Raw genomic sequence first — 27,443 nt, 5'->3', positions numbered from 1 at the left:
GCCGGGACCTTAGGGTCCCTGTTCACATAAGGGCAGTACCCTTGGCTAGCGGGCTGTAACTTCATTTATTTCCTCCTAGCCAGTTAGTTGGCTCTAAATTCACCCAACCCCGGCCCAAGCTGTCAACAGAGTGGGCAGAGTATTCTGAGGGTCAACATGGTGGGAACAGGTACCCTCTCCATAAATAGTTCATCCCTCGGGATGCTCAAGCTAGCTAGGGACTTTAGGAGCTTCTATATGTGAAGGATGGAGAGGCCCCCACCGAATATCTTTGAACCCAATATCCCCGCCCCCAGACTGGCCAACTAAAGAGCTCTGTCCCAGTGCAACTTGGGGGCGGAGGGCACCTGATAGGTGCTTTGCTGAGAGCTCCGCATGACTGCAACCCTCATAGGCTTCTCCCAGTACTGCTCCTGCAGGCCGGTCCAGGTCTCCACCTGCTACTGCAGCTTAGTAAGAGCAGCTGGGGCCGCACCCTGCACTTCAGGACCAGCTGCGAAGGGGCCCCAGGTGCTTTGGGGACCGCTGGGAGGACAGACAGAGGCGAGGGAGGAGGAGCTGTGCTGTGCGGGGGTGGGAGGTGGGGGAGTGGTGCCCCAGGCCCGCCCCCTTCCTTCAGCCTCCCTGGTGCCCACTCCCGGGTGACTCGGTAACCTGTCGCTCAGGTTCCTCCTCTCACAGCCCCGCCCCGGCCTATCCGGCCCTGCAGAGGTCCCGCCTGTCCGGGGAGAGGGAGCTCCACAGCCGCTGAGCCTCTGACAGACGGCCGGGCGGACAGACTGACCTAGGGGACTAGCCAAGAGCAGGCGCTGGCTGCCGGAGAACAGGTGAGCGCTTCAGCCAGGGAGTTTGCCAATCGGGGACTCAGTTTCCCAGAGTGGTCATGGGATGTGGATCTCTGCTCCGAGACTCTGGGTGGGACGCTGAGTTTGGAGGGCAACCAGCACCGGAGCTGAGGACACCCGATTGTGAGATTTGGGATGATCTGGATCATGGGTACTCTGGGGAGAGCTAAACCGAGGTTTAAGGGCTGCGGGTGGCGCGTGGGGCATAGGAGCTTGGGAGAGAGGCTGGGCCTGAGCCTCCCTTGGACTTTCAGCCCAAGAACCGCTCAGTTGAGGCCCCGTCGGTCCTGCGGGCGGCGGCCAGTGTTCAGTGATATTTTTAAGCCAGTGGTGTGTGTGACTCACTCGCCCCGGTCCCGGCCCCCTCCCAGCCCTGGGGCGGATGAGGGGAACCTGGCAGTTGACAAGAGAGGTGGTAAGGAAGGGAGGGCCGCCATTCCATCCAGCAGACTGGACCTCCTTCAGGGGCTGACTCTGACGTGGGCATACCACCCAGTACCTGAAAGTTGGCCTTTCCTACCCGTCTGAGCCCAAAAGAAGCCCAGAGCCAGAGAAACATCAGGCTGGGTCAGTCTCCAGGTCAAAGTTGGGGTGTGGAGGCTCGGTGGAGCTGGGAGAAGCTGGGAGATCAGCTAATGGAAAGGCCTACTGACACCCACAGCTTGGTTGACCATGGTCCCTGGGACTGATAAGTCTGTGCTACTTACATGAAGGTGTCCCCAGACAGTGAAGGGAAAGGCATGTCCACAGACCCATCTCTCTACTGTCTCTCCTGTGCAGCCTTCCTTGGCTGTTGAGGGAGGCAGGACACTGCTGGGGCCCCTCCCACCCTAGACTCTATGTGGTCCTATCTGTGCATAGACCTCTGCTAGACCTGTCTGTCATCCAGGACTGGTTGGCCCATCACTCCCACCCAGCCTGCCTGGGTCTCTTCAGGTGAACCCATCCCCTCTCACCAATAGCTTTCCAGTACATCTCAGCCTCTACGGCTCCCACCTCATGATCCCTGGACTTTGTTCCCAGAGTAGGACCCAGCCAGGACCCAAGGGACTCCCCCATCCCATCCCAGGGCCACACCCAGCTCCCACGAGGACAGCTAAGAACCCAGGTGATTAAGCTGACCCCTCCCCAAGGTCACTCACCATGTAGAGCTGGAATTTGAACTTGGAGCCAGTTCTTCCGCCCTCCTGGTCCTGCCAGGGCCTCCTCCCCTTCCACTGCTGAACCTACCAAACACTAGCATGCTGGGCCTCCCTTCAACCCGGAAAATGGCTGCAGTAAATCACCTCCTGAGCCTGGGTGTCCATCTTCACCGGCAATGAATCCTGTGGATTCCTGCTGGGAGTGAGCCTTTTGCAGGCTAGAGGTGGCCCCGGTGTCATCCCTCCTACCTAGGCCTAAGGTCCTGGCCTAGATTTCCCCAAGGGCAGGGTTGCATGTCGAAGCCTGTTCAGAGTCTGTGTGCCTTCAGGCCTGGGTCCCTAGCAGTTTGTTTTGCCCTGGTGTGTGGATTCCTGGCCCCACGTGCCTGGCGCCCTTGGCTGAGCTAGCCAGGAATCCCATTAAGCAAACACCAGGGCTCACCTACTGAGGTCATGAGCATTCCGGACATTCTCCATGGATAGGTGGACCTAGAAATCTGGCCTAGCCTCTTCTCACAAGCCAGAACCTGGGGTGAGCTAGCCAAGGTAATAGCTAAGGCCTTACTTCCTGGGAGCCCACCCCTCAAGACCTGGTCAAACCAGAAAGCACTAGAATATTACAGGCCTACATCTGAGCCTTCATACCAGCACCCTGGCTGATGACTTACCCTAGCATACTCAAATGCTAAAGTTAGGAGAGATGGTGGTCTTGTTAATAACATCAGCCAGAGGTAGACAGTACATAGACACAAGATTTCAGGGAGAGCCCCAAAGGACAGTCAGAAATGCTGTCTACCTATCTTTCCAGGGGCATGAAGGCAGCCTATCACTGAAGGTCTCTCCAGCCCTCATTTGATGTCAGGCTGGCCCACCAGAGAAGGGTCCAGGTCTAGGCTATAAGAAAAAATTGATTTCCCTAAAATGTAGCTGGAGGAGGTCAGGGCTGGGAAGTCTATTCATGGAGGGGCCTCACATATGGTCACCTAGGTTTGTACTGATAAGGCCAACCACCCCCAAAACTTCTGCCCCACAACCACCCACCCTCTGCAGGGTCTCCCAAGAGAGAGCTGGTCTCCTTGCTGGATCTAGAGGAGCTGGCCCCTGTGGGCATGTCCACATGTCTGTGTAGAGGTCCCTTGGAGTGCAGCCTGGGGGTAGGGAAGGAATATTGGAGTCCCTCTATACTTTGTGTCCTCCTCGGTCTCCAGCTTTACCCGCTACTGCTGACCTGTCTCATTCCCCAGGGCTTTTGAGGGAGCTGTCCTGTTTCCTCAGAGTACTCCTCACCCAGTCCCTCCTTCAAAGCCTCCCTGATAGCTTCTAGGAGCATCCCTGTAGAGAATCAAAGGTCTGAGGCCAGATGGGGTCTCCATTGCCACCAGCAGCATGGATCTGGAGGCCTCTGCTTCCTGGGGACCTCCTGAGGAGACTGGCCACACACTGAGGTTCTAGTCTCTGGACCAGGAATAAGAGAGGAGACCAAGACATAGCCTGCCAGGAGAATGTCAGCTGGGCTCCTCTGTCCTTAGGCAGAAGCAAGGCGCTGGGCCCTAGACTCAGCCAGACTGAGGCCCGTCCTCCTTGACTCTGGCCACCACTGGGGACACCATGAGCCAGTCAGGGTCCATGAGCTGCTGCCCAGGAGCTGCCAAGTAAGTGTTGTCCTACCTCCCCTCAAGTTCCCCTCACAGGGGTGGGGGAGGGGTGGTGGTGACTTGAGCCTTGCCCTCACCTGCCTCTCCCCCTCTAGCGGCAGCCTGGGCAGGTCTGACGGTGTGCCCAAGATGAGCGCAAAGGACTTGTTTGGTGAGTGAAGTTTAAGGATGGTATGGACTTGAGGAAGATGAAGGGGACCATGGTGATTTCATCCCTGCTTGCCCCAAGGCTGAGCTCTAGCCTGGGGTAGTTCAAAGTGCCCAGAGGAGGCCTTTGGACCCTAATCCACGGAGAACTTTGGATGTCTATTTGCAAAGTTCCCTGGCCACTGACTGCTCTCTGCTGTGCTGTAAGGGGAGAGGCCTTTACTAATAATTTAAGGAGCATTAATATTGATTCTTCTGTGCAGCCCTGCAACCCGATCGAGTAGGTGGGGTCAGATGGGACCCAGCTGCCAGGTATCTGCTCCAGGGGACCAGGGTCCTTCTGCCCAGCCGTGCCCCTCCTTTGTGCCTCTAGAGGCTGGGTGCTAGATGCTAGGTGCTGGAGGCCTGGGAAGCAAGAGCTCCAGAGAGTGGGCGTGTTCCAGTGGTAGCTTGAAGGATAGGAAAGTCCTGGCCTGGACCCCTTCCCTAGGGAAGTGGGTAGCCTCCATTACATAAGCCTGAGTTTCCTGCCCCCACCCAAACAAACCATCAGTGAGGGGCTGCCCCCCTCAACATACTCTGAATAAGACTCTGTCTCTGGAGCCACAGGTCACCAGTGGGTGCTGTCAAGGGGCCAAGCCAGGAGCCTCCTGTGGATACCTCTTGTCCCCACAGGAGCTTCCATGCTATTTTCCAGCCTGCAATCCTCCCTAATGGCTGTGGGGGTTCGGAGAGCCGCACCCTCATCTCAATTCTCCTTTCTGACATCTGTCTCTCCATCCAGAGCAGAGGAAGAAGTACTCCAACTCCAACATCATCATGCATGAGACGTCACAGTACCATGTCCAGGTGAGGACCAGGAAACTCCTCCCTCTTCTCTTTGTTCCAGGGACAGGTAGAGAAGCTGAGACTCGGGGAGAAGTGGGAAGGGAGAGCAGAGGACTGCCTCGTGCTGGTCTCGGACCCAGTCACAGTGGGGAACCAGTTTTCCTCAAGGCCAAGGGAGTTCATAGTGGGGTCTACCCGGAGCCTGCACTGAAAGTTGGTGGCCATGGCCCACACCACCCATGTCACTGTGTAGCTCAGAAAAGACCATGGAAGGAAGTTGTCATCTTGGCCCTAAAACAAGGAACTGCACTGGGAGGAACATGTTGGAACAATGACACCCTTTATTGAGAGCTACAGGGAGCTTGGATGGCACTGCTGAGTCTAGACATAACCTGTGCCCTTTGACCAGCTGCCAGCTTGAGTGGCCCTTCTCCTAGTCACTTTTAATTTGCACTGAGAATCCAAGAACTTTTTTTTTAAATGTCCTTCCCAGCCTGGGAGCTGGCTGGGTTCCTAGCCATAGACTTAGCTGAGCTTGTAAGATAATGGTGAAGAATGACAGAGAAGTAGGAAGAGCCCCCCCCCAGTAGCCAGCATGGTCCCCTGTGTTGCTGACTCTCTCCCGTCTCCTCACTGCACATAAGACTCAAACCCCAGAGAGGAGGCAGGTTGCTGTCCTCAGAACCTTGCCCCCTTCTCTATAGAATGGACCACAAGAACCATGAAGAATCCCCATGGCTCCTCACTCGCTGTCTTGGGTGGGCAAGGTTCTGATAACCCATATGGACCAATGGGCCTTGACATGGTGACCACGGCAACTCCAGTGTCCAAGGACAGGGCATGGAGGCACAGATGGGTCACCTCTGGCCTCTTCCTTGGCAGACAGTGTGCCACCCTTCTCAGAAGTAGAACTTTGTCCTCATTGGTGAGGTACTACCTGGGGCATCCAGCCTGGCTCCTGGACTTCGGTCCATACTGCTTAACTCTGGCCAGCTGTTGTTAGGACCTTTCCTGCTGCTAGGAGGCCAGAGGTGCAGGGCTATCACTAAGGTTTCTCTGCCCTTCTCTGATGAAAAGACTGAGGCTCACACAGGGAGACAGAGACAGAGACAGACGAGACAGGGTTTCTCTGTGGCTTTGGAGGCTGTGCTGGAACTTGTTCTTGTAGACCAGGCTGGTCTCGAACTCACAGAGATCTGCCTGCCTTTGCCTCCTGAGTGCTGGGTTAAAGGTGTGTGCCACCACCACCTGGATCTTTTGACTTTTTACACAATAAATTAATGTGGGGTGCAGTTCTGTTGCTTTCATAGTGGGACACAGAACAGTTCCACCACTCCTAGGCTTCTTGTGTTCAAAGCCACCCTACCCTACTCCCTAGCAACGCTGATGCAAGTAGCAAGTGCTGATCCATCTTGCATCCCCAACACTTGTCTTCTTGAACTATTGTCCTGTAAGGGAGATGCTGTAGTTTACATTGTTTCTTGCTCCATGAGCTTTTTATTTTTATTTTTTTTTTACGACACAGGGTTTCTCTGTATTGTTTTCGAGGCTGTCGGTCCAGCCCGGCCTCAAACTCACAGAGATCCGCCTGCCTCTGCCTCCCGAGTGCTGGGATTAAAGGTGTGCGCCACCACCACCCGGCATCCATGAGCTTATTTTAAAAAAACCATATACAAAGGATGGGAGGACTTTCCAATCATCTCTCCCAATCCAGGCTTTCCCCCACTACTACCCTGCTTCAGATATACCGAGGTGCACTGGCTTTATAGAAGTATTTTGTCCATATGGCTAGACAAGTAGATTATAAATAGTTTCTTCTATGTTGGGCACAGTGGCATACACCTTTAATCCCAGCACTTGGGAGGCAGAGACAGAGGCAGCAGGATTTCTGTGAGTTCAAGACCAGCCTGATCTACACAGAGTTTTCCAGGACAGCCAGTCTTACATACAGAGACCCTGCCTCAAAAAACAGAAAAACAAAACAGAAAAGCTTCCTGTATTAGGCAATTTGTATCATTGTCTTTTGATGAGCAGACATATTTGATTTGGAAGACATCTAGTCATATGCCCATTTTTCCTTCCTGGTTATTTTTTAACCTCCAAGGAGTTGTTGCCTAACAAGAATTTCTCCTGTGTTTTCATGGTAGGGTAGCCTTATGCATCTAGGCTCATGATCAGATTTATTTTATTTTTTGAGACCCTGCCTTTAAATAAATAAGGACATTGCTAGCATTTTATTGGCATTGAGTCAAATCTATTATCAGTTTAGGGAGAATTGGCATCTTTTGTTTGTTCGTTTTTGTTTTTTGAGGCATGGTTTCTCTGTGCAGCCCTGGCTATCCTGCAGCTCCCTCTGTAGACCAGGCTGGCCTTGAACTCAGAGATCTGCCTGCTTCTGCCTTTGAGTACTGGGATTAAAGGCATGCTCCATGTTTAGTTTTTTTTCTCTTTTTTTTAAATTAATTTACTTTTTACATTCCAATTCTAGTTCCCCCTCCCTCCTATCCTCCCACTCCCTCCACTCTCCCCTCCTCCCAGCTGTTCCATAGAGAGGGTATGGTCTCCGATAGGAAGTCTACTAAGTCTGTTCCATCATCTAGTTGAGGCAGGACCAAGGCACCTCTCCATCCCCACACCCCTGTGTCTAGGCTGGGCAAGGTATCTCTCCATATAGAATGGGCTCCACTAAGTCAGTTTGTGCATTAGTGTTAGATCTTGGACCCACTGCTAGTGGCCTCATATATTGTCCCAGTCACACCATTGTCACCTATATTAAGGGAGTCTCTAGTTCAGCCTTATGCAGGTTCCTTCCCCATTTGTCAGACCTACATCAGTGATCTCTCACTAGCTCTGGCCAGCTGATTCTGTGGGTTTCCCCATCATGGTCTTGATTCCTTTGTTCATATTTTCTCTCCTCCTTCACTTCAATTGTACTCCAGGAGCTTGGTCCAATGGTTAGTTGTGGATTTCTGCATCTGCTTCCATCTGTTTCTGGAAGAGGGTTCAAGCTTCTCTAGGGTTATTGATTATAGGCTGGGTATTTTTTGCTTTATGTCTGGTATCCACTTATGAGTGAATACATACTGTATATGTCTTTCTGGTTTCGGGTTACCTCACTTAGGATTTTTTTTTCTAGTTCTGTCCATTTGCCTGTGAATTTTAGGATGACATTGTTTCTTACCGTTAAGTAGTACTCCATTGTGTAAAATGATTAGTTTTTTTTTAAATAATGTTTTCTGGTTTTCATTGTATATGTCATTACTTTTAAATTATTCTTTGTCTTACAAATGGTTTTGAGAGAAGCTTCCCTAGTGCAATGGTTTTCATAACATTTTCACCACATAAATCGTCATGCGGGGTTTTATTGTTGTTTTAGTTTGGTTTGGGACAGGGCTTTACTATATAACCCTGATTGATCTGGAGCTTGCTATTCAGACCAGGATGGTTTTATAGAAATCCACCTTCCTCAGCTCTCCTAGTGCTGGGATTGAAAGCATGTGCCACCACATCTGGTACAAATGTATTAATTTTTGGGTTTTTTTACTTTTGTTATTGTTTTAATTTTTTATTTATGAGTGTTTTGCCTGTATGTATGTACATGCAGTACATGGATGTCTGGTACCCATTGGAGGGCATCAAATTCCCTGGGACTATAGTTTCAGACAGTTGTGAGCTGCCCTGAGTGCTGGGAACCGAACTAGGGTCCTCTACAAGAACAAAAAGTACTCTCAACAACTGAGCAATGGCTCTGGGTCTTTTTTTTTGAAATTACAATATAATTACATCATTTCCCCCTTCCCCTTCCTTCCTCCAAACTCTCTCATATACCCCTTCTAGCTCTCTTTCAAATTCAGGACCACTTTTTTCATTAACTGTTGCTACATATATGCATATACGTGTAGATACATATGTGTTCCTAAATATACTACCTGCTCAGTCTGTACAATATTACTTGTATGTTTTCAGGGCTGGCCGTTTGGTATTGGATAATCAATCGGTGCGCTCTTCCCTGGGGAAGACTATTTCTGCTATTCTCAGCATTCCTCAGTCGCTGTAGTCCTTTGTGTAGGACTGAGGTTGAGGTCTCCTGGGTTTTCCACCATCTACTTTGGCATGGCAACTGTTCCCATCCTTGTTCAGCTCATGCTTAGGCAGTTGCGTTGGTGAGCCTTTAGGAGTGTAGCTTCTGACATGCCTAGCAATCTCACAGCCAACTCCCTGATCCTCTGTCTCTTTTACAATCTCTCTACCCTTTCTTCTGCCATGGTCCCTGAGCTGTAGGTGTGGGAGTTGCTCTGTAGATTTCACTGGGGCTGAGCTCCACAGCTCTGCGCTTTCATTGCCTGTGGTTTTCTGTAATGGTCTCCTTTTGTTGCAAAGAGAACTTTCCTTGTTGAAGGGTGAGGACTACACTTATCTGTGGGCATAAGGACAAATATTTAGAATGTAATTAGGGATTATGCTGATGTAATATAAAGTGGCAGCTGTAGTTTCTCCTCCAAGATCCATGACTTTACTAGTCCTGGGTAAATTACTAGGTTTTCACTACCAAGAGTGCTAATAGGCTCTTAAGCCCAAGGACAGAGCTGTGGTGACAAACAAGATATGTATACCACACATGGAAAGTTTGTATTCCGATTATCTGCTGCTTATATATAGCTAAACAATGGAATTTTAGTATAGTTGTCAAGTGTCCTGAGACTTTGATGAATTTAGATTCCCTTGTAGACAAGACTTTCTTTTTCTCCTTCCTTCCTTTCTTCCTTTCTTTTTTTGTTTTTTTTTTTTTGTTTTTTGTTTTTTGTTTTTTGTTTTTCGAGACAGGGTTTCTCTGTATTGTTTTGGAGGCTGTCCTGGAACTCGCTCTGTAGACCAGGCTGGCCTCAAACTAACAGAGATCAGTCTGCCTCTGCCTCGAGTGCTGGGATTAAAGGTGTGCGCCACCAACGCCTGGCTTTTCTTCCTTCCTTCCTTCCTTCCTTCCTTCCTTTCTTTCTTTCTTTCTTGTTTTTGTCTTTTGAGACAGGGTTTCTCTATGTGGTCCTTGCTGTCCTGGAACTCACTCTGCAGATCAGGCTAGCTTTGAACTCAGAGATCTGCCTGCCTCTGCCCCCCAAGTGCTGGGATTAAAAGCATACAATACACACACACACACACACACACACACACACACACACACACACAAATGGATGTTTCCTGTCCAGCTGTTCCCAAACATGCGGCAGCCACTTCCCAAATTACCACACAGAGGCTTATGTTAATTGCGAATGCTTGGCAGATAGCTCAAGCTTGTTACTAGCAAACTCTCACATTTAAATTAACCCATTTCTATTAATCTATGTATTGCCAAGTGACCTGTGGTTTTACCTGTCCTCTAGAATGTATTGCTTCCTGAGCAGCTGGCTGGCATCTCCTCTCACTCCGCCCTCAGTTAGGCTTTCCCGCTTAACTTCCTGCTCAGCTACCTGCCTGTCAGCTTTTTATGAGCAATGAGAGTAATACATATTCACAGCATAGAAAAGGATTGTTCCACAGCACACAAATTTAAAGAAAAAATCCAGCTGTGGTGGCACACGCCTTTACTCCCAGCACTCAGGTGGCAGAGACAGGTGGATCTCTGTGAGTTTGAGGCTAGCCTGGTCTACAGAGCTAGTTCCAGGACGTCTTGAGAAAAGCAAATAAATAAGAAGTAAATAAATCAAGAAATACGTTCATGAATAAATGGATAATTAAATGAATGAAAATCCATTCTTTATTTCTTATTTTTATGTCATTTATGTTTCTTGGATTCTCTGGTTAAGACAACCAGTACAATGTTGATTGAAGTAAGGAAGTACATGTCTGCTGGGCGGTGGTGGCACATGCCTTTAATCCCAGCACTCGGGAGGCAGAGGCAGGTGGATCTCTGTGAGTTCGAGGCCAGGCTGGACCGACAGCCTCCAAAACAATACAGAGAAACCCTGTCTCGTAAAACAAACAAAACAAAACAAAACAAAAAAAAAAAAAAGAAAGTACATGTCCCTTCCTTACATCCAATTAAAGAAAAATTATTCCATATTTTATTTATCATATGCTTTTGGAGACATTCCTTTATCATAAAGGGGATTCTGTCAAATGTTTTTTCTAAAGTTATTTTGATTTGTTCACTGTTGGAACTGTAAAGATCCACACTCATTTTTTTTAATGCTGAATAAACTTTGATATCTGGGATACATTCATTTATTTGCAATGTCTTCCAGGTGTACTGACACACAATTATTACCCAGCACTCAGAGGCAGACCCAGAAGGATTACCACAAACGCAAGGCTAACTGTCTCCATAGCAAGTTCCAGGCCAGCCTAGACTACAGAGAAAGACCTTATCTCAAAAAATGAAGCAAATATGCCAGAAGGTGGTAGCATATGCCTGTAATCCCAGCACTTGGGAGGTAGAGGCAGGTAGATCTCTGTGAATTCAAGACCAGCCTGGTCTACAAGAGCTAGTTCCAGGATAGCCTCCAAAGCCACAGAGAAACCCTGTCTCAACCCCCCCCCAAAAACCAAATCTTTAAAAATGAGGTGCTGGAGAGATGGCTCAGAGGTTAAGAGCACTGGCTGCTCCCCCAGAGGTTCTGAATTCAATTCCCAGCAACCACATGGTGTCACAGCCATCTGTAATGAGATCCGGTGCTCTCTTCTGGTGTACAAGCATACACGCAGACAAAACACTGTATATATAATAAATAAATAATAAATCTTAAGAAAAACAAAAAACCTGCACTTGGGAGGCAGAGGCAGGCGGATCTCTGTGAGTTCGAGGCCAGCCTGGTCTACCAAGAGAGTTCCAGGACAGCCTCCAAAACAATACAGAGAAACCCTGTCTCGAAAAACCAAAAAAAAAAAATAATAATAATAATAAAAATGGGCTGAGAGTGATGGCTCGGTGGTTAAGAGCACTGCTGCTCTTGTAGATGACCTGGGTTCAATTCCCAGCACCCACATGACAGCTTACAAGCACTAGCAAATTCAGTTCCAAGAGATCTAGTGCCCTCTTCTGCCCTCCATGGCTGCTGCATGCATGTGGCACATAGGAACGGCAAACACACACACAGGAAAACACATAAACAAGCACACATACATGCACAGGAAAACACATAAACAAGCACACATACATGCACAGGAAAACACATAAGCAAGCACACATACATGCACAGGAAAACACATAAACAAGCACACATACATGCATAGGAAAACACATAAACCAATAGATGGACAGGTAGATGAATTTAAAAAATAAATTTTTGTTTTTTCAGATAGACTCAGGCTGCCCTGACCTTGCTATATAGGCAAGACTGACCTTGAGCTCAGAGATCTACCTGCCTCTGTCTCCTAAGTGCTGAGATTAAGAGAGTGAACCACCATGTCCAGCCCTGAAATAAATGGTAATTTTTAATGTATAAGTATATGATCCAGTGGTATACTACTTGTCTAGCATACATAAGACCCTGGATTCCATATTCAGTGCTGCAGAAATAAAAAAGATATTTTGTATGTGTTCACAGGCTGATTTGCTAAAATTTCATTGAAGACTTCTAAAATTTTTATTATTTATGTGTAGACAGATTTTTCTTTGGGCCACCAGCTCACAAAAAAATGACACAAAGACTTATTATTATGAACGCTCAGCCTTAGCCCAGGCTTGTTCCTGACTAGTTTTTATGAGTTAATTTAACCCATATTCTTTATCTACATTCTTTTACGCGGTTCTGTTACCTTCGTTCTGTACTGTCAATGCTGCTTCCTCTCTGGCTGGTGATTGCATCTTCTTCCCAGAGTTTTGTCTCTGCCTTAGTCCTGCCTATGCCTCTTGCCTAGCTATTGCCCGTTCAGCTCTTTATTAGACCAATCACAGCAACACATTTTCACACAGTGTGCAGGAATATTCCACAACGTTTATGTGTATATATGTGTGTCTGTGTATGTGCCCAAGGCAATCAGAGAGGCGTTGGCTCCCTGAAGCTAGAGTTCCAGGCAGTTGTAAGATGCCTGATGTGGGTGCTGGGAATTAGACTCAGCATCTCTGCAAGAACAGTAAGTGCTCATAACCACTGAGCTATTTTCCTAGCCCTGAAGATTAAAAAACAAACAAACAAACAAACAAATGTCCCTTAGAGAGCTTTATCTCAACTTTCTATATGATAACCACAGCAGGTTTGCATATCAGGATTGTGTTGACCCAAGACAGTGGGGAGTCATCGTTTCCCTTTATTTTCTGAAAGTTTGTGCAGCGTATCATCTCTTACTTATATATTTATTAGGATTTACCACTGAGGCTTCTAGGCATAAGATTTCCTTCATTAGGGTTTTTTTTAATTTGTTTTTTGTTTTGTTTTGATCTTTTTCGAGACAGGGTTTCTCTGTGTAGCCTTGTCTGTTCTGGAACTGTAGACCAAGCCTCAAGAGATCCATCTGTCTATACCTCCTGAGTGCTGGGATCAAAGGCTTGTGCCACCAATTTTCTTTTATAGGTGTTTCATTCTCATGTATGTACAATCTATAGTAATGTCCCTGCTTTTCTTTTGGTTTTTGAAAATCATCTGGGGTATCTTTGTTTGTTCATTTGTTTTGTTTTGTTATTTAATTATTGTTGTAGTTGTTTCTTTTTGTTTTTTTGGGGGGGAGAGGGGGTTGTTGCTATTGTTGTTTTTGTAGCAGAGTCTTTCAAGTTATCCCCAGCTAGTCTAGAACTTGCTTCATAGACCAGGCTGGCTTTGAATTTGCAGTTACCTCCTGCTCCTGCTTGCCTCTGCTCCCATAGTGCTGTGATTATAGGCATATACCCCCCACCATGTCCTGCTCCGACATCAGTATTGTCTCTAATAACCCTTACCGAGGCGTTAGCTTTGGACTTTATTAAGTTTTTAACTTTGTGTTGATTGTTTACTAGTTTTTGGATTTTTGTCCTTCATTTCCTTCCTTCTATCTACTTTGGGTCTTGTTTTATTGCTTTGCTAGCTTTGTTTGTTCAGTTTTAGTGCTAGTGATGGAAACCAGGGCCTTGTACATGCTAGACAAGATTCTAAACCACATACCCAGCAGGTTCTTCTAGCTTATTAAGGTAAAAGCTTAGATAGTTGATCTTAAGTGCTTAAAAAAACTAATATATTCATTGAAAGCTAAAAGTTTTGCTGAAATATTAGTTTATCTTACAAATTGTGATATGTAAATTTTTAATTCGGCTCCAAGTATTTTTTAATCTTTTTACGTTTTCTCTGTGACTTCATTTTTGGTCTTGTTTTTCTCTTTTCTTTCTTCCTTGTTTTTCTTTTCTATTTTTAAGACAAGGTCATACTTTGTATCCCTGGCTGACCTGCAACTCATAAATCAGGCTGGCCTGGAATTCGTAGCGAGCCACCACCCTCTCTAACCTTCTGAGAAAGGGGATTAAAGGCGTGAGCCACTGCCATTTGCCTGGTTGTAACTTCATTTTTTACCCATAAGTTATTTTATTACAGGTCATTCATGCATTTATGCATTCATGTGTTTTGAGGCAGGGTTTCACTCTGTAGCTAGGCTGGCCTGGAACTCCTGATTCCCCTGCTTCCACTTCCCAAGTGCTGGGATTACTAGAATCTATCACCATGCCCAGCTCAGTTTTATTTGTCTTGAGACCAGCTAGCCTTGAAGACTATGTCGATGAAGCAGGCCTTGACCCCTGGTTCTTCTGTCTCGTACCTCCCAAGGGTTGAAATTACAGCATCATGCCACCACACCCTGCCAAAGTTTCTGTCATGATTTCTACTGTCATTCTCCTGAGGTCAATGGACTCTGTGATTTCAATCTTCTGGTGTTTCCTGAGTCTTGTTTCATCACCTAGCAGCATGTTTTGTTTGGTTAGTTGTGTGGCATTTTGTTTCAGTGTTTATCCTGCTTCAACAACAACGGAAGGCTTCTCTCCTATCCACTGTTTCTGCTTACTCATTGTTGAGCCTGTCTGCAGTCACCAACCTGAGCTGAGTCTTGCATCTGTGCAGGTTACCTTCAATAGACTTGGGAGGGGAAGATGCAAATATATGCTCTCCAAGGTGTCACCAATTCATCAGCAGAGGCGTGGCAGGATGAGAGCACCTCCTGCTACCCTGTGTCTAAACACACAAGTGTAGCTCACAGAGACTTTCAGTGTTGGCCAGTAAAACAGGTGAAAAAGTCAATAGTCACTTCATTCCTGAAATAATAGTAGAAAGAAAGGAAGGAAGGAAGAAAGAAAGAAAGAAAGAAAGAAAGAAAGAAAGAAAGAAAGAAAGAAAGAGAGTGTGTATCAATTTGCTGGCTGGGCATTGGTGGCACACGCCTTTAATCCCAACACTTGGGAGGCAGAGTCAGTTGGATCTCTGTGAGTTCGAGGCCAGCCAGGTCTAAAGAGCGAGTTCCAGGACAGCCTCCAAAACAATACAGAGAAACCCTGTCTCAAAAAAAAAAAAAAAAGAAAAGAAAAGAAAAGAAAAGAAAAGAAACAAATAGAAAAAATAGATAAATGAAAGGACTCAGGTTTGATTCCCAGCACCCACACTGAGAACCAGCTCTGGAGGGTCAGATGCCCTCCTCTGAACTCTTCAAGCAGACACTGCATGCACACAGTGCACATACTTATGTGCAGAAAAACACTCACACACATAATTTTTTAAAGTTACATCAGGGGGCCGGGCGGTGGTGGCGCATGCCTTTAATCCCAGCACTCGGGAGGCAGAGGCAGGCGGATCTCTGTGAGTTCAAGGCTGGGCTGGACCGATAGCCTCCAAAACAATACAGAGAAACCCTGTCTCGAAAAACCAAAAAAAAAAAAAAAATTAAAAAGTTACATCAGGGACTGGAGAGATGGCTTAGAGTTAAGAGCCTTTGCTCTTATAGAGGACCTGGGTTTGAATCCCAGTATTCACATGGTGGATGGCAATCATTCCTAGTTCTAGTTCCAGAAGATCAGATGCCCTCTTCTGAAATCCATGGGCATCAGGCACTGGTGCAAATTCACACGTGAAGACACACTCATACATTATATATGTGTGCATATATATGCATGTATATAGTGTTGTATCACGTCTGTAACATATATATATATATATATATATATATATATATACAGTGTGTGTGTTGTGTCTCATGCCTGTAATTCCAGCAGCACTTGGAAGATAAGAGTTAAGCCAGCCTGTACTACATAGCAACACCCTGTCAAAACAAAAACAACAAAAAAGATTTTTTTTTTGGTTTTTCAAGACAGGGTTTCTCTGTATTATTTTTTGGAGGCTGTCCTAGAACTCGCCCTGTAGACCAGGCTGGCCTGGAACTCACAGAGATCCGCTTGCCTCTGCCTCCCGAGTGCCGGGATTAGAGGTGTGCGCCACCACCGCCCGGCTAGATTATTTCTTCTTTAGAACCAGGATTTTTTTTTCTCATTTTCTCTGAACAAAGCTCCGTTCATTCTGCTGAAAAAAAATTTTAAAAATAAGGCCTAGCATGGTAGTGCATACCTTTAATCCCAGAGCTCCATAGGCAGAAGCAGGCAGGTTTCTGTGAGTTCAAGGCTAGCCTGGTCTATATAATTGATTCCAGGAAAGCCAGAGCTACATAGTGGCACCCTGTCTCCAAAACTAAATTAAATTAAATATCTGGGTATTGTAGTATACACCTTTCATTCCAGCACTTGGGAGGCAGAGGCAGATGGATCTCTGTGAGTTACAGGCTAGTCAAGGCAAAAAATGAGACTCTGTCTCAAATAAGCAAATAAAATAATAAAAAATAAAGTTTTTTATAACCCAGTGTGGTGGGACACACTTGTAATCTCAACAGTGAGACTGTGTCTCAAAAGCCTATAACAAAACTAAAAAGTTGTTTATTTTTTCCATAGACTTCGTGCTCCTGTCCTTACTTGGTTTCTTGGTTGGGTGTTATCTTTTTTGTTTTTTAGATTTTTTGGGAGGGCGAGGGGGAATATGGATTCCCTGTGTAGCCCTGGCTGTCCTGAAACTTGATCTGTAGACCAGGCTGGCCTCAACCTCATAGAGATCTGCCTGCTTCTGCCTCCCAAGTGCTGGACTAAAGGCATGCACCACCACGCCTTATGTATATAAAGAAAACTAAGCAGGGACTGGAGAAATGGCTTTTACAGAGGGCCAAGTTTGGCTCCCATAACTCTCATCAGGCAGCTCACAACTCCCTGTAACTCCAGCTCCAGGGGCTCTGCCACTCTCTTCTGGTCTCCTCTGATACCAGATACATATATGGTATACATACATACATACATACAGGCAAAAACTCATATACATAAAATAAAATTAAAGAAAACTAGCCAAAAGCAAGGAGAAGTGGCACAGGCTTGTAATCCCAGCACTCATGAAGCTGAGATAAGAGCATTACTGAAAATTTGAGGACATCCTGGGCTACATAGTGAGTTACAGGCCAACCTGGGCTACAGAGAGGAACCTTCTCTTTAAAAAAAGGGGGGGGGGTAAGGGGCTTGTGGGTGTGGCTCGGTGTGTTAAGCACAAAGCCACGGGCTTGATCCTCGAGATTCATACAGAGACAGTGGCACAAACCTACAATCACAATACTTGGGAGATCGGGGTAGGAGAATCAGGAGTTCAATGTCATCCTAAACTACATAGCAAGTTTCAGTTTGAGACCAGCCTGGGATAAATTATACCCTGTCTCAAAAAGACAGAAGAGGGCTGGAGGGATAGCTCAGCCATTAAAGGCTAGGCTCACAACCAAAAAGACAGAAGAAATAAAAACAAAAGCAGCAGGGAAGGTGACATCTGTCAAGGAAGGGAGGCTGGCCAGGGCAGTGGGGTAAAGGCTGAGGCTCCTAAATGCCACTGTCCCTGCACCACGGTGTCAAGAATGGGGAGACACAAAAGGAGTGTTTCAAGGTTATGCAATAGTCTGGCCATTTGTTTTTTGTTTATGTATATTTTTGGAGACAGGGTCTTACTGTGAGTAGCCTGACATTTGCTATGTATACCAGTCTGGCCTTAACCTTACAGAGATCTATCTGCCTGCCTCTGCCTCCTGAGTGCTGGGATTAAAAGTGTGTACCACCATATCCAGTCTGGAAAATGATTTAATTTTTTTTCATGTGTACGGGTGTTTTACCTGCATGTATGTGTCTGTACACCACATGTGTGACTCATGGCTGTAGAGGTCTGAAGAGGGCATCAGAGCCCCTGGAACTGGATCTTACAGAGGGTTGTAAGCAACCATGTGGGTGCTGAGAACGGAACCCTGGTTTTCCGGAAGAGCAGCCATTGTTCTAACCACTGAGCCATCTCTCTTCTCCAGTCTGAAAGTTTTTGAGGATTTTAGTCAGCAATCATGACTGCAGCCAGCAACAAAGACACACACCAGAGCAGAAGGGCAATTCCTCCCACCTGAGGTGTAGCTGTGACCCCTCAAGATCCCTAGTTGGCTGAGGTCTTCCCTTGTGCTCAGGGTTTAAGTAGCAGAAGAGCTGTCCCCAGCAGTGTGACCTCTGACCCTCCCCTTAGCACCTGGCCACATTCATCATGGACAAGAGCGAGGCTATCTCGACAGTGGATGATGCCATCCGGAAGCTGGTACAGCTGAGCTCCAAGGAGAAGGTCTGGGCCCAGGAAGTGCTGCTGCAGGTGAACGACAAGTCACTGAGATTGCTGGACGTGGAATCTCAGGTACCAGTTGGCAACAGCAGATGCAGGGAGTTGATGGGCATTGGCAGGGCCGGATGTCAGCTCACCCAGATGTGTGTGGCCATGCTAGTCTGTGGAAGGGAATGACGCTGAGGGTGGGTAGGGAAAAAATGGATCTAGCTGAGATTCTGGGATACTTTTGGCAACCTAGGCTGGCTTCAATCTGCACCTGCTAGGTTTCTGAGCAACCAGGGGCACTGTTCTCTGCAAGAGCCTGGCTGTCTGTATCAAGCCAGACATGGCTGTGCCCCAGGGGCTTTGAGGCTGTGCCCCAGAGGCTCTGAGGCATCCTCATTAGTGTCTGTGTCCCTGCCTATGGGCCCAGTCTGAACTGTGTTCCTGTCTTGCACCTGTGAGTTACACATCTGTTCCTACCTGTGGAACATTCCACACACCACGACCAGAACTATCTATCCACTGCTGGGTGTCACACGTGTTTCTCAGCTGTGTACATGGTGTTGTCTATGCTCATGATGGCAGCCTACATCCACGCCCACGGCCTGTCAGGCATGGCTGACCCGTCATATACCCTCCCACAGGAGGAGCTGGAGAACTTCCCACTGCCCACCGTGCAGCATAGCCAGACAGTGCTAAACCAGCTTCGCTACCACTCTGTGTTGCTGCTGGTGTGCCAGGACTCAGACCAGAGCAAGCCTGACATTCACTTCTTCCACTGCGATGAGGTGGAGGTAAGGCGGCAGACAGCCAGGGGTGGGCATGATGCCAGTTTGCCAGGCTGGCTTGACACCCGTGTCCCCAGGCGGAGCTGATACACGAGGACATTGAGAGTGCCCTGGCTGACCACCGGCTGGGGAAGAAGATGCGGCCACAGACCTTAAAGTAAGGCCCTGCCCCGGGGGTGTGGAAAGGGAGGGGTCTTGCCCTTCTGCTTGGGGCACCGTAGCCCCAATAGTGAGGGCTGCAGGTGGCGGCACCCAGCAGGAGAACCGTGGCCAGGCTGAGCCTTCCTCTCCCCTCTAGGGGACACCAGGAGAAGATCCGTCAGCGGCAGTCTATCCTGCCTCCTCCCCAGAGCCCAGCCCCCATTCCCTTCCAGCGACAGGCTGGAGATTCCCCTCAGGCCAAGAACCGGGTAGGCCTGCCAATGCCAGTGCCGTTCAGCGAGCCAGGTAGGCTGAGGGGTGGGTGGCGGCCCCCCTTGGGGTTTATGGAGACCCCTTCAGCAGCTGCTCTGTCCCCCTACAGGTTATCGACGTCGGGAATCCCAGGATGAGGAGCCACGGGCTGTGCTGGCTCAGAGAATAGAAAAGGAAACGGTGGGTGGCCAGCTTTCTAAGATTCTTTCCATCCTTGCCTATTTTCTGTTGGCACTGGCCTTGGCTCATTCTGTTGCCAAAGTGTCCCCACAGCAGGTGGAGATGACAATGACTGATCCCTGATCCCCCTTCTAACCACAGCAAATCCTCAATTGTGCCCTGGATGACATTGAATTGTTTGTGGCCCGGCTGCAGAAGGCAGCTGAGGCCTTCAAGCAATTGAACCAGCGGAAGAAGGGGAAGAAGAAGAGCAGGAAGGGACCAGCAGGTACTGACAGGAATAAGAGGGAAGGGATGGACAACCCTGGGGCAAGACCTGGCAAGTTGAGTCTAGATGGTGACAGTATCCAACAGCAGGCAGGACCCATCAGCCACTCAGTGGGCTCCAAGGCTCATAATTTCCCACATTTTGCTAGAGGGTGTCCTCACGCTTCGCGCACGGCCACCCTCAGAAGGAGAATTTGTTGACTGTTTCCAGAAAACCAAGCTGGCCATCAACCTGCTGGTGAGTCAGCCCCACCCTATGCTGGTAGTGAGGGTGGGGTGTCACACAGGCTCACACATGCACGCCATCTGTCACCTGCTTGTTCTTCCCGCCCCCAGGCAAAGCTGCAGAAGCATATCCAAAACCCCAGCGCGGCTGAACTAGTGCACTTTCTCTTCGGGCCTCTGGATCTGGTGACTAGGGCAGGGGCAGGGTGGGATCAGGAAAAACATAATAACACGCCATGGGTTTGGGGTAGAGGAAACAAGTGCCCACCTTTGCATATTCAGGCTGTGTCTAGGATCCCAGAAGGCCACAAGGGTCAGCCTGTAGAGCTGTGGTGGGTGGGTTCTAGGCTGGGTCTGGTGGGTTTGGTGGGCTGCCCCCCCCATTGAAATTCACTATGTGTCCAGATTGTCAACACCTGTGGAGGTCCAGACATTGCACGCTCTGTCTCCAGCCCTTTGCTGTCCACTGAAGCTGTGGGCTTCCTGCGTGGCCACTTGGTCCCCAAAGAGATGTCACTGTGGGAATCACTGGGGGAGACCTGGATGAGGCCTCGGTATGGTGAAGGGACAAGATATGAACTAAGATGGAGGTCCCTGGTGGGTTGGTCCCAGCAGGATATGTGACTGACCTTCTGGACTGCCAACCACAGCTCTGAGTGGCCCCAGGAACCACAAGTGCCACTTTATATACCCAAGTTCCACAATGGCTGGGAACCACCCCTGGATGTCCTACAGGAAGCTCCCTGGGAAGTAGAGGGACTAGCGTCTCTACCCGGTGACCAGGTCAGAACTCCAGCCCAGCCCCAGCCCCAGCCCTACTTTCCAAATAATCCATGCCCACCCCTTCCCAGAGCTCACCTCCCCAGCCCACCTGGACTAACGCCTTCAAGGCCCCTAAAGCAAACAGTACAGTCTACCCCAACCTGCAATGCCAAGCCACCTTGGCTCACCTAGGCATTTGACCCTTTGTCCTAGGTCACAGTTAGGTCACAACACATTCATCAAGCTCCTCCCCTGTGCCCCTTGTCCTGAGACTCATCATGGTCCCTCTAGCCCAGTCTGCACCCCACATCAAGCCCAGGCGCCCTGCTTTCCCCACAGCTGACCCACAAGAGTGGACTATCCATACGAAACTCCCCAAAGCACAGCCTCTCTTCTGAGTCCTCAGCCCCAGAAGACATTGTACCACCAGGCAGCTCCCCACATACTAACAGGTAAGTTCCTACAGAGTGAGAGCCACACCCCGTGCCAAGTGTGCTTGGAACCACATGTGTGGCAAATGCCTTGTTCTCATGTAAAATAGCTATTTTCCAAATAATCCAGTTTTATTCTTTACATATATATATGTACATATATAATTTTAATATATTCTGATGATGGTTTCCCCTCTCCTAACTACTCTCAGATCCTCCCCATTGCACCCAAATCCACACCCTTTATTTCTCTCTCTCTCATAACAGCAACAACAACAAACACAAACAAACCAGAATAGGACAAAGCAAACAGCCAGGCAGGAAAAAAAGAAAAGGCACAAGAAGAAACATACAGAACAGAAATGCACACACTCAACTCAGAGAAATCCCGTAAAAACACAAAATCGGAAACCATATGACATAAGCAAAAGATCTGTAAGGTTAAAAATAAAAATAAAAAACCCCAGGCAAAGCATTATGTAACAAAACGTCTCCAAAACTACCACTGAGCTTGTTTTGTGTTAGCCACCAATTTTATTCTTACTTTGTAACATACAATTGAAGAAAACTTTGCAAGTTAAATATACTACTTTTACAACCTTAATTCACATCGGTTCTTTGTATACTTCCTTGGATTTTTGTTTTTGTTTTGTTTTGGTTGGTTGGTTTTTCGAGACGGGGTTTCTCTGTATCGTTTTGGAGGCTGCTCTGGAACTCGTTCTGTAGACCAGGCTGGCCTCGACCTCACAGAGATCAGCCTGCCTCTGCCTCCCAAGTGCTGGCGCCACCAATGCCAGGCTTTTGTTTTGTTTTTAAAGATTTACTTATTATGTATACAGTGTTCTGCCTGCATGCCAGAAGAGGGCACCAGATCTCATTATAGATGTTTGCGAGCCACCATGTGGTTGCTGGGAATTGAACTCAGGACCTCTGAAAGAGCACCTAATGCTCTTAACCTCTGAGCCATCTCTCTAGCTCCTTATACTTTCTTGTATTACAATCAAGGTTAGAAAGGGATAGAGGCCGGTGTGTTGGTGTATGCCTTTAGTCCCAGCACTCAGGAAGCAGAAGCAGGTAGATTTCTGAGTCTATATAGTGAGCTCCAGGCCAGCCAAGGCTACTTCATGAGACCCTGTTTCAAAAAACAAATAGCAAAAAAGCCAGATGTGATGGCTTTTTTCCTAGCACTTGGGAAACTGAGGCAAGAGAACTGCTCAGACTCCAAGACCCTTTCATCCCTTAAATAAAGCCCAGGCATAATGGTGCACATCTTTAATCCCAGCACTCAGAGGAAGAAGAACCTAGGTAGTAGGACTCTTGAGTCCCAGGCAGCCAATGACTGCATGGTGATCCTCTGTGTCTCAAAAAATTAATTAAAATCAAGGTTAGAAACTTACTGAACCAAAAAGGGAAAGAAAGAAACAAATGTACTGACAGTCAACAGCTCTACCAAGCACTGGCCACTGTGGCGCTGCTGGGACAAGATCGGGGGTCCCAGGTTGCTCCCTCCCTGCTGTGCATCTTACATCTCACAGTGAATAAAACACAAGCCCAAGAAATGGGGGTGCCCCTCCTGTTTCTTCCTCCTTTGCTTCTTACTCCTATCCAGGATCCACCTGGTGACCCTAGGGCTCCCTTTCAAGGGTTAGACACAGGAATTTCCAGCAAGCAAGCCCCTTTCCTTGGCCTTCTTTAGTTGGTACCAGTGTCCCTTACTAGGACCACATTTAAGGATCATTCTCAGCCTGTCAGTACACAGGGCACACACCTAAACCCCCATTCCTCCTCCCTCTCTGGTGCTCCTGAATAGGGCATTGCCCTGTATCAGGGTTCCCACTAACCAGGAATGTGACCTGACTCCGGGGGTAAACCAATAGCCAGAGCTCACCCCCTGCTCCAGGGATGCAGGGGGCAGGGGGGCTCCCAAAGGACACATAGTTGCCTCTAAGGGGCTATGACTCTGAAAATATCCTTTAGCCTTGTAGTCCGCTGGGAAAGTATGACCCTGTCACTTCCCAGGCACACCTCTGGCTCTAGTCTCTCTGAGGAGCAGAGCAAGAGACTCCCTGAGACAGTTTGAGCTGTGCCAGCCTCTTGGAGTCTGTTCTGCCCCCTCCTGCCTGCTGGGGTGTCACAGTTTCCATTCCCAGCTGATGAGCACAGTCTCTCTCCACTGCAACCTGGGCAGCGGAGTGAGAGGCAGCTGCAGCTGGAAAGTCGGAAGAGACCCCAGTCCAGCCCTGGACTTCAACCCTTCTGGTCCTGCAGGGGCTACCAGCCGACACCATCCATGGCCAAGTATGTGAAGATCCTCTATGACTTCACAGCACACAACGCCAATGAGCTGTCGGTGCTCAAGGATGAGATCCTGGAGGTGAGGACTTGGGCTACTCTCCAGAGGAAGTGGGGTGTGTACTGGGGCCAGCTTATAATCTACCCATCTTCCCAGGGTACTTGACCTGGGCCCACAGGGGCACCTCTGACCCCCACCACAGTCTGGCTGAGCCACTGACCTGCCTTCTGATGTCTGGGGGAACCCGGGAAGGTCTACAGTGGTGGGTGGCCTTGCGGTAGAAGCCAGCAGGGTCTTGTCACTCATGCCCACCCAGAACAACTACCCTAGACCAGCTTCTTTGTGCCAAACCTGAATCCAGGCCATCCACTGAGGGACAGAAAGTGGAGCAGGATAAGGGAAGAGCTGCATTCAGAATCAGGTTAAGAGGCACCCAATCCCCAGGACTGGGGAGGCCAGGCAGGCACCAGGTAGCCCACTAGGCCAAGATGGTGCCCAGAGGATGGAGAGCTGGGCTTGAGGAGACACCTGGAGGACTCTGCCCCTCTGTAAAAGGGTTTGGGCAGTGGTCCCAGCCTCTGACTCTGGTAGTTCTAGAGGTCTGTGCAAGGGTGTTGGTGGGTGTCACAGACATGTTGATACCTTGGCAGGTGCTGGAGGATGGCCGGCAGTGGTGGAAGCTTCGAAATCGCAGCGGCCAGGCTGGCTACGTGCCCTGCAACATCCTGACCGAGGCTCGGCTGGAGGACATGGGTGCCTCCTTGGAACAGGTGATCGCCTGCCACAGCTCCATTCTGTCTACAATACAGTCAGAGCCCCTAAGGTCAGGGGTGCAGCTGGTCTCAATGTGACATTTGAACCCAAGCCCTGGAAACCTGCTGCCCCCAAGCTGGGCCCAGGGCTGCTGTGTGTTCCTGGGGTCTGACACAAGGGAAGGAAGGGCTGGCCCACACACCGGGGGTCTTGGGTAAGCCCTAATAGCCCCTCGCCTTATCCCTGACTTCTTCCCCACCCTTTGCAGTCTGGACAGAAATACTGGGGTCCTACCAGCCCCACCCACAAAGTGCCCCCAATTTTCGCAGGGAACAAAGAAGGTAAGTAGAACCATTTTGGGGTAAGTACAGGGATTGTGGAGAGGTGAGGAACTGGAGGGGCTGAGAGCGTGTGCCCCACAGAGCTAATCCAACAAATGGACGAGGTCAATGAGGAGCTCATAAAAAAGATCACCCACAACAAGGGACAGCCGCAGCGCCACTTCCGCGTGGAGCGCAGCCAGCCAGTGCACCTGCCGCTTACCTACCAGTCAGGGCCCGAGGAAGTGCGCGCCTGGCTGGAAGCCAAGGCCTTCAGCAGCAGGTGAGCCCTGTGTGCACAGTCGGCGGGGCGGGGCCAGGATACCACCGCAACCAGCAACCACCGTGCCCTCACACCCACCCGCCCCTAGGATCGTGGAGAACCTCGGGATCTTGACTGGGCCCCAGCTCTTCTCCCTCAACAAGGAGGAGCTGAAGAAGGTGTGCGGGGAAGAGGGCAGTCGCGTGTACAGCCAGCTCATGGTTCAGAAGGCCTTCCTGGAGGTGAGCAGCTCCTGCTTCTTCTGAATCCCTTGTTCTGCACATGCTCCTGCTCCTGGGGTCCCTGGGAAAGCAGAAACAGCACAGCCCTGACCTGTACACCCTATCCCCCCACCTCCCGACTGAGGTCCAAAATCTCTTTCCTAAAAACAGCAGAGTGGGTCGGAGCTGGAGGAACTTATGAACAAGATTCATCCCAAGAACCAGAAGAGGGCAGAGGACAGCTAGAACAGCCTGCACACTTCACCAGAGGCAGAGGGGAGGCTGCATCTGTAGCAGGCCCAACCCTAATGCATGGAGTATTATTTTTATATGTGTATTATTTTATACCAAGGACACAGATGGGCTGGGTGTAGCTGGCTCACCTGCCTCCAGGCAGGGTCCTGTGCACGAGCCCAGCTACATCTACGAGTGGCTCCTTTGCCACCACAACCCCAGCCCCAAACCATACTCTCCTCTCCAAACCAAGGCCAGCCTCAGCCAAACCTATATCTGGCAGTGCCAGTCCCCCCTCAACCTGCTGCCAAGGCCCCAGGACTCTCCAGGTGGGCAAGGCCTCTTTCCCAGCCTTCCCTGCGCACACTGGAGCTCCTGTCCCATATGACTCTGGGCCCAACTCCACACCTCTCCCTTGTGTTCCCTTCAGCATTCTCCTGCCCCCGCATCCACCGTGCACTACCTGCAGGATGGGCCTGAACTCCCAGCTGGCCAGCTGGATGACCTCGCCCACTCCCTTCACACTGCTAGCACCCCAGGAACCACCTGGTCAGGGGGTCCAGGACAGGAGGCCTTGGGTGCCCTGCTGGTGTAGAGTATGACGTATTCTTTATAGGTACTGACTTCAGATGTCCCATCCCACCTAAGGAACCTGGGTCAACAGCTGTCTCAGGCTATTTCCACCAGCCTTTGTGCTGGTGGCTGGTGAGTGTCCCAGCTCTGGATGAAGCCTCAGACCCAGAGATGGGAGTAGAGACCCCACAGCTGTGTCAATAAACCGGTTGTCTCCCAGCAGCTCACGTGTCTGTCTCTTGGAGTAGCAGTGCTCTGACTGCAGTCCTCACACTGCCTCCTCTTCCTGCTCCTCTTCTTCTGAGAAAGGACATTGGCCTTGAACTCTGAGTCACCCTGCCACAGCCTTCTGTGCTGGGATGCCTTGTGTATATCACCAAGCCTCCATGGCCCTCCAAAGACCTGTCTAGCAGGGCTCAGTCCACCCGTAGGTGGTGCTGTGGTCAGTGCCAGGAGACACCTTTGAACTCCACACCCACCCAAAACGGCCCTAAGGATATTTCTGAGGGAGACTCCAGGGGGGTGGTTCTAGATGGTCCAAAGCCTTCTAATCAGCTGGCTTTCAAGGAGCCAGTTCTGAATAGAAGCAAAATCCAACACATCCAACAGACCCGGGAGCATGAGGCAGAGGGAGGGTAGAGACACAATTTGGAGAACTTTGCTCCAAGGTAAGGGAGGCGTCAAAAAGAGGACTTGGGCCTGAAAGACCCCACTGGCAAGTTAGTGGGGACACCAAGCTGTTTGGGTGTCTGCTCTTTTAGGGCACCTGCCTGAGTGGTCAAGGACCAGCCTTTGGAGCAGGCTTTTGGTGCCATCTGCTGGCAGCTGATTATGCATCTTTGGGTGACTGCTGGATGCCTTGCACCTGGTGTGGGGACTGTCCTGTGTTCCAATGTTGCAGGTGAACCAAACCCTACCCAGGGTCATGTTAGGCCTCAGTGCACTGTGCTGAGACTGAGCTGAAGAGTCTATCATCCAGCCAGGGTTGGCCCCAGGTCTCACAGGCTCCAACCTCTCAGCTCAGACAAGCCCATGACCAGGCTTCCCAACAGTCTTGCCTTCAAGATGATTGGTGCCACCCTTGGGGGTCTCCAGATCCTGTATCTACTTCCTCAGCTAACCCTACTTCCCCAGCCCTGAGGCACCTCTCCTCCAAAACTTTTTTTTTTTTTTTGGTTTTTTTTTTTTTTTTGGTTTTTTGAGACAGGGTTTCCCTGTGGCTTTGGAGGCTGTCCTGGAACTCGCTTGGTAGACCAGGCTGGTCTCGAACTCACAGTGATCCGCCTGCCTCTGCCTCCCGAGTGCTGGGATTAAAGGCGTGCGCCACCAACGCCCGGCTTCTCCTCCAAAACTTAATGCTGCTTCTGGATAGCTGAAGAGGCCCAGTCCTCTGAAGCAGCCCCCCTGCCCCAGAAGCTTCCAAATCCTTACTCCCATGTGATCTGTCCCCAACTAGACAGCCTGCTCAGGCCTCTGGGTTTCAGAAGTTGTCCCTGCTTCTCTCAAGGGCC

General features: G+C 49.2%; 1 protein-coding gene across 1 annotated transcript; it reads left to right on the top strand.

Moving 5' to 3' along the window:
• Nucleotides 1-654: 654 nt before the first annotated feature.
• Nucleotides 655-26,154, top strand: Eps8l2 (EPS8 like 2). The gene is made up of 21 exons (XM_040751493.1): nucleotides 655-827; nucleotides 3,517-3,639; nucleotides 3,738-3,793; nucleotides 4,574-4,638; nucleotides 18,135-18,296; nucleotides 18,854-19,003; nucleotides 19,075-19,154; nucleotides 19,296-19,444; nucleotides 19,521-19,591; nucleotides 19,733-19,859; nucleotides 20,008-20,096; nucleotides 20,195-20,269; nucleotides 20,489-20,637; nucleotides 20,734-20,866; nucleotides 21,185-21,297; nucleotides 23,545-23,650; nucleotides 24,220-24,339; nucleotides 24,591-24,663; nucleotides 24,745-24,925; nucleotides 25,014-25,146; nucleotides 25,297-26,154. Exons 2-21 carry the CDS (start codon nucleotides 3,596-3,598, stop codon nucleotides 25,369-25,371), a joined length of 2,151 nt encoding a protein of 716 aa, XP_040607427.1. The 5' UTR covers nucleotides 655-827; nucleotides 3,517-3,595; the 3' UTR covers nucleotides 25,372-26,154.
• The last annotated feature ends 1,289 nt before the right edge of the window (nucleotides 26,155-27,443 follow it).

The sequence above is a fragment of the Mesocricetus auratus genome, unplaced genomic scaffold (genome assembly GCF_017639785.1).
Source record: "Mesocricetus auratus isolate SY011 unplaced genomic scaffold, BCM_Maur_2.0 Super-Scaffold_4256, whole genome shotgun sequence".
In the NCBI taxonomy this organism is placed as follows: Eukaryota; Metazoa; Chordata; class Mammalia; order Rodentia; family Cricetidae; genus Mesocricetus; species Mesocricetus auratus.
Note: the sequence above shows the minus strand (reverse complement) of the source record. Positions and strands in the feature narration are given on the sequence as shown.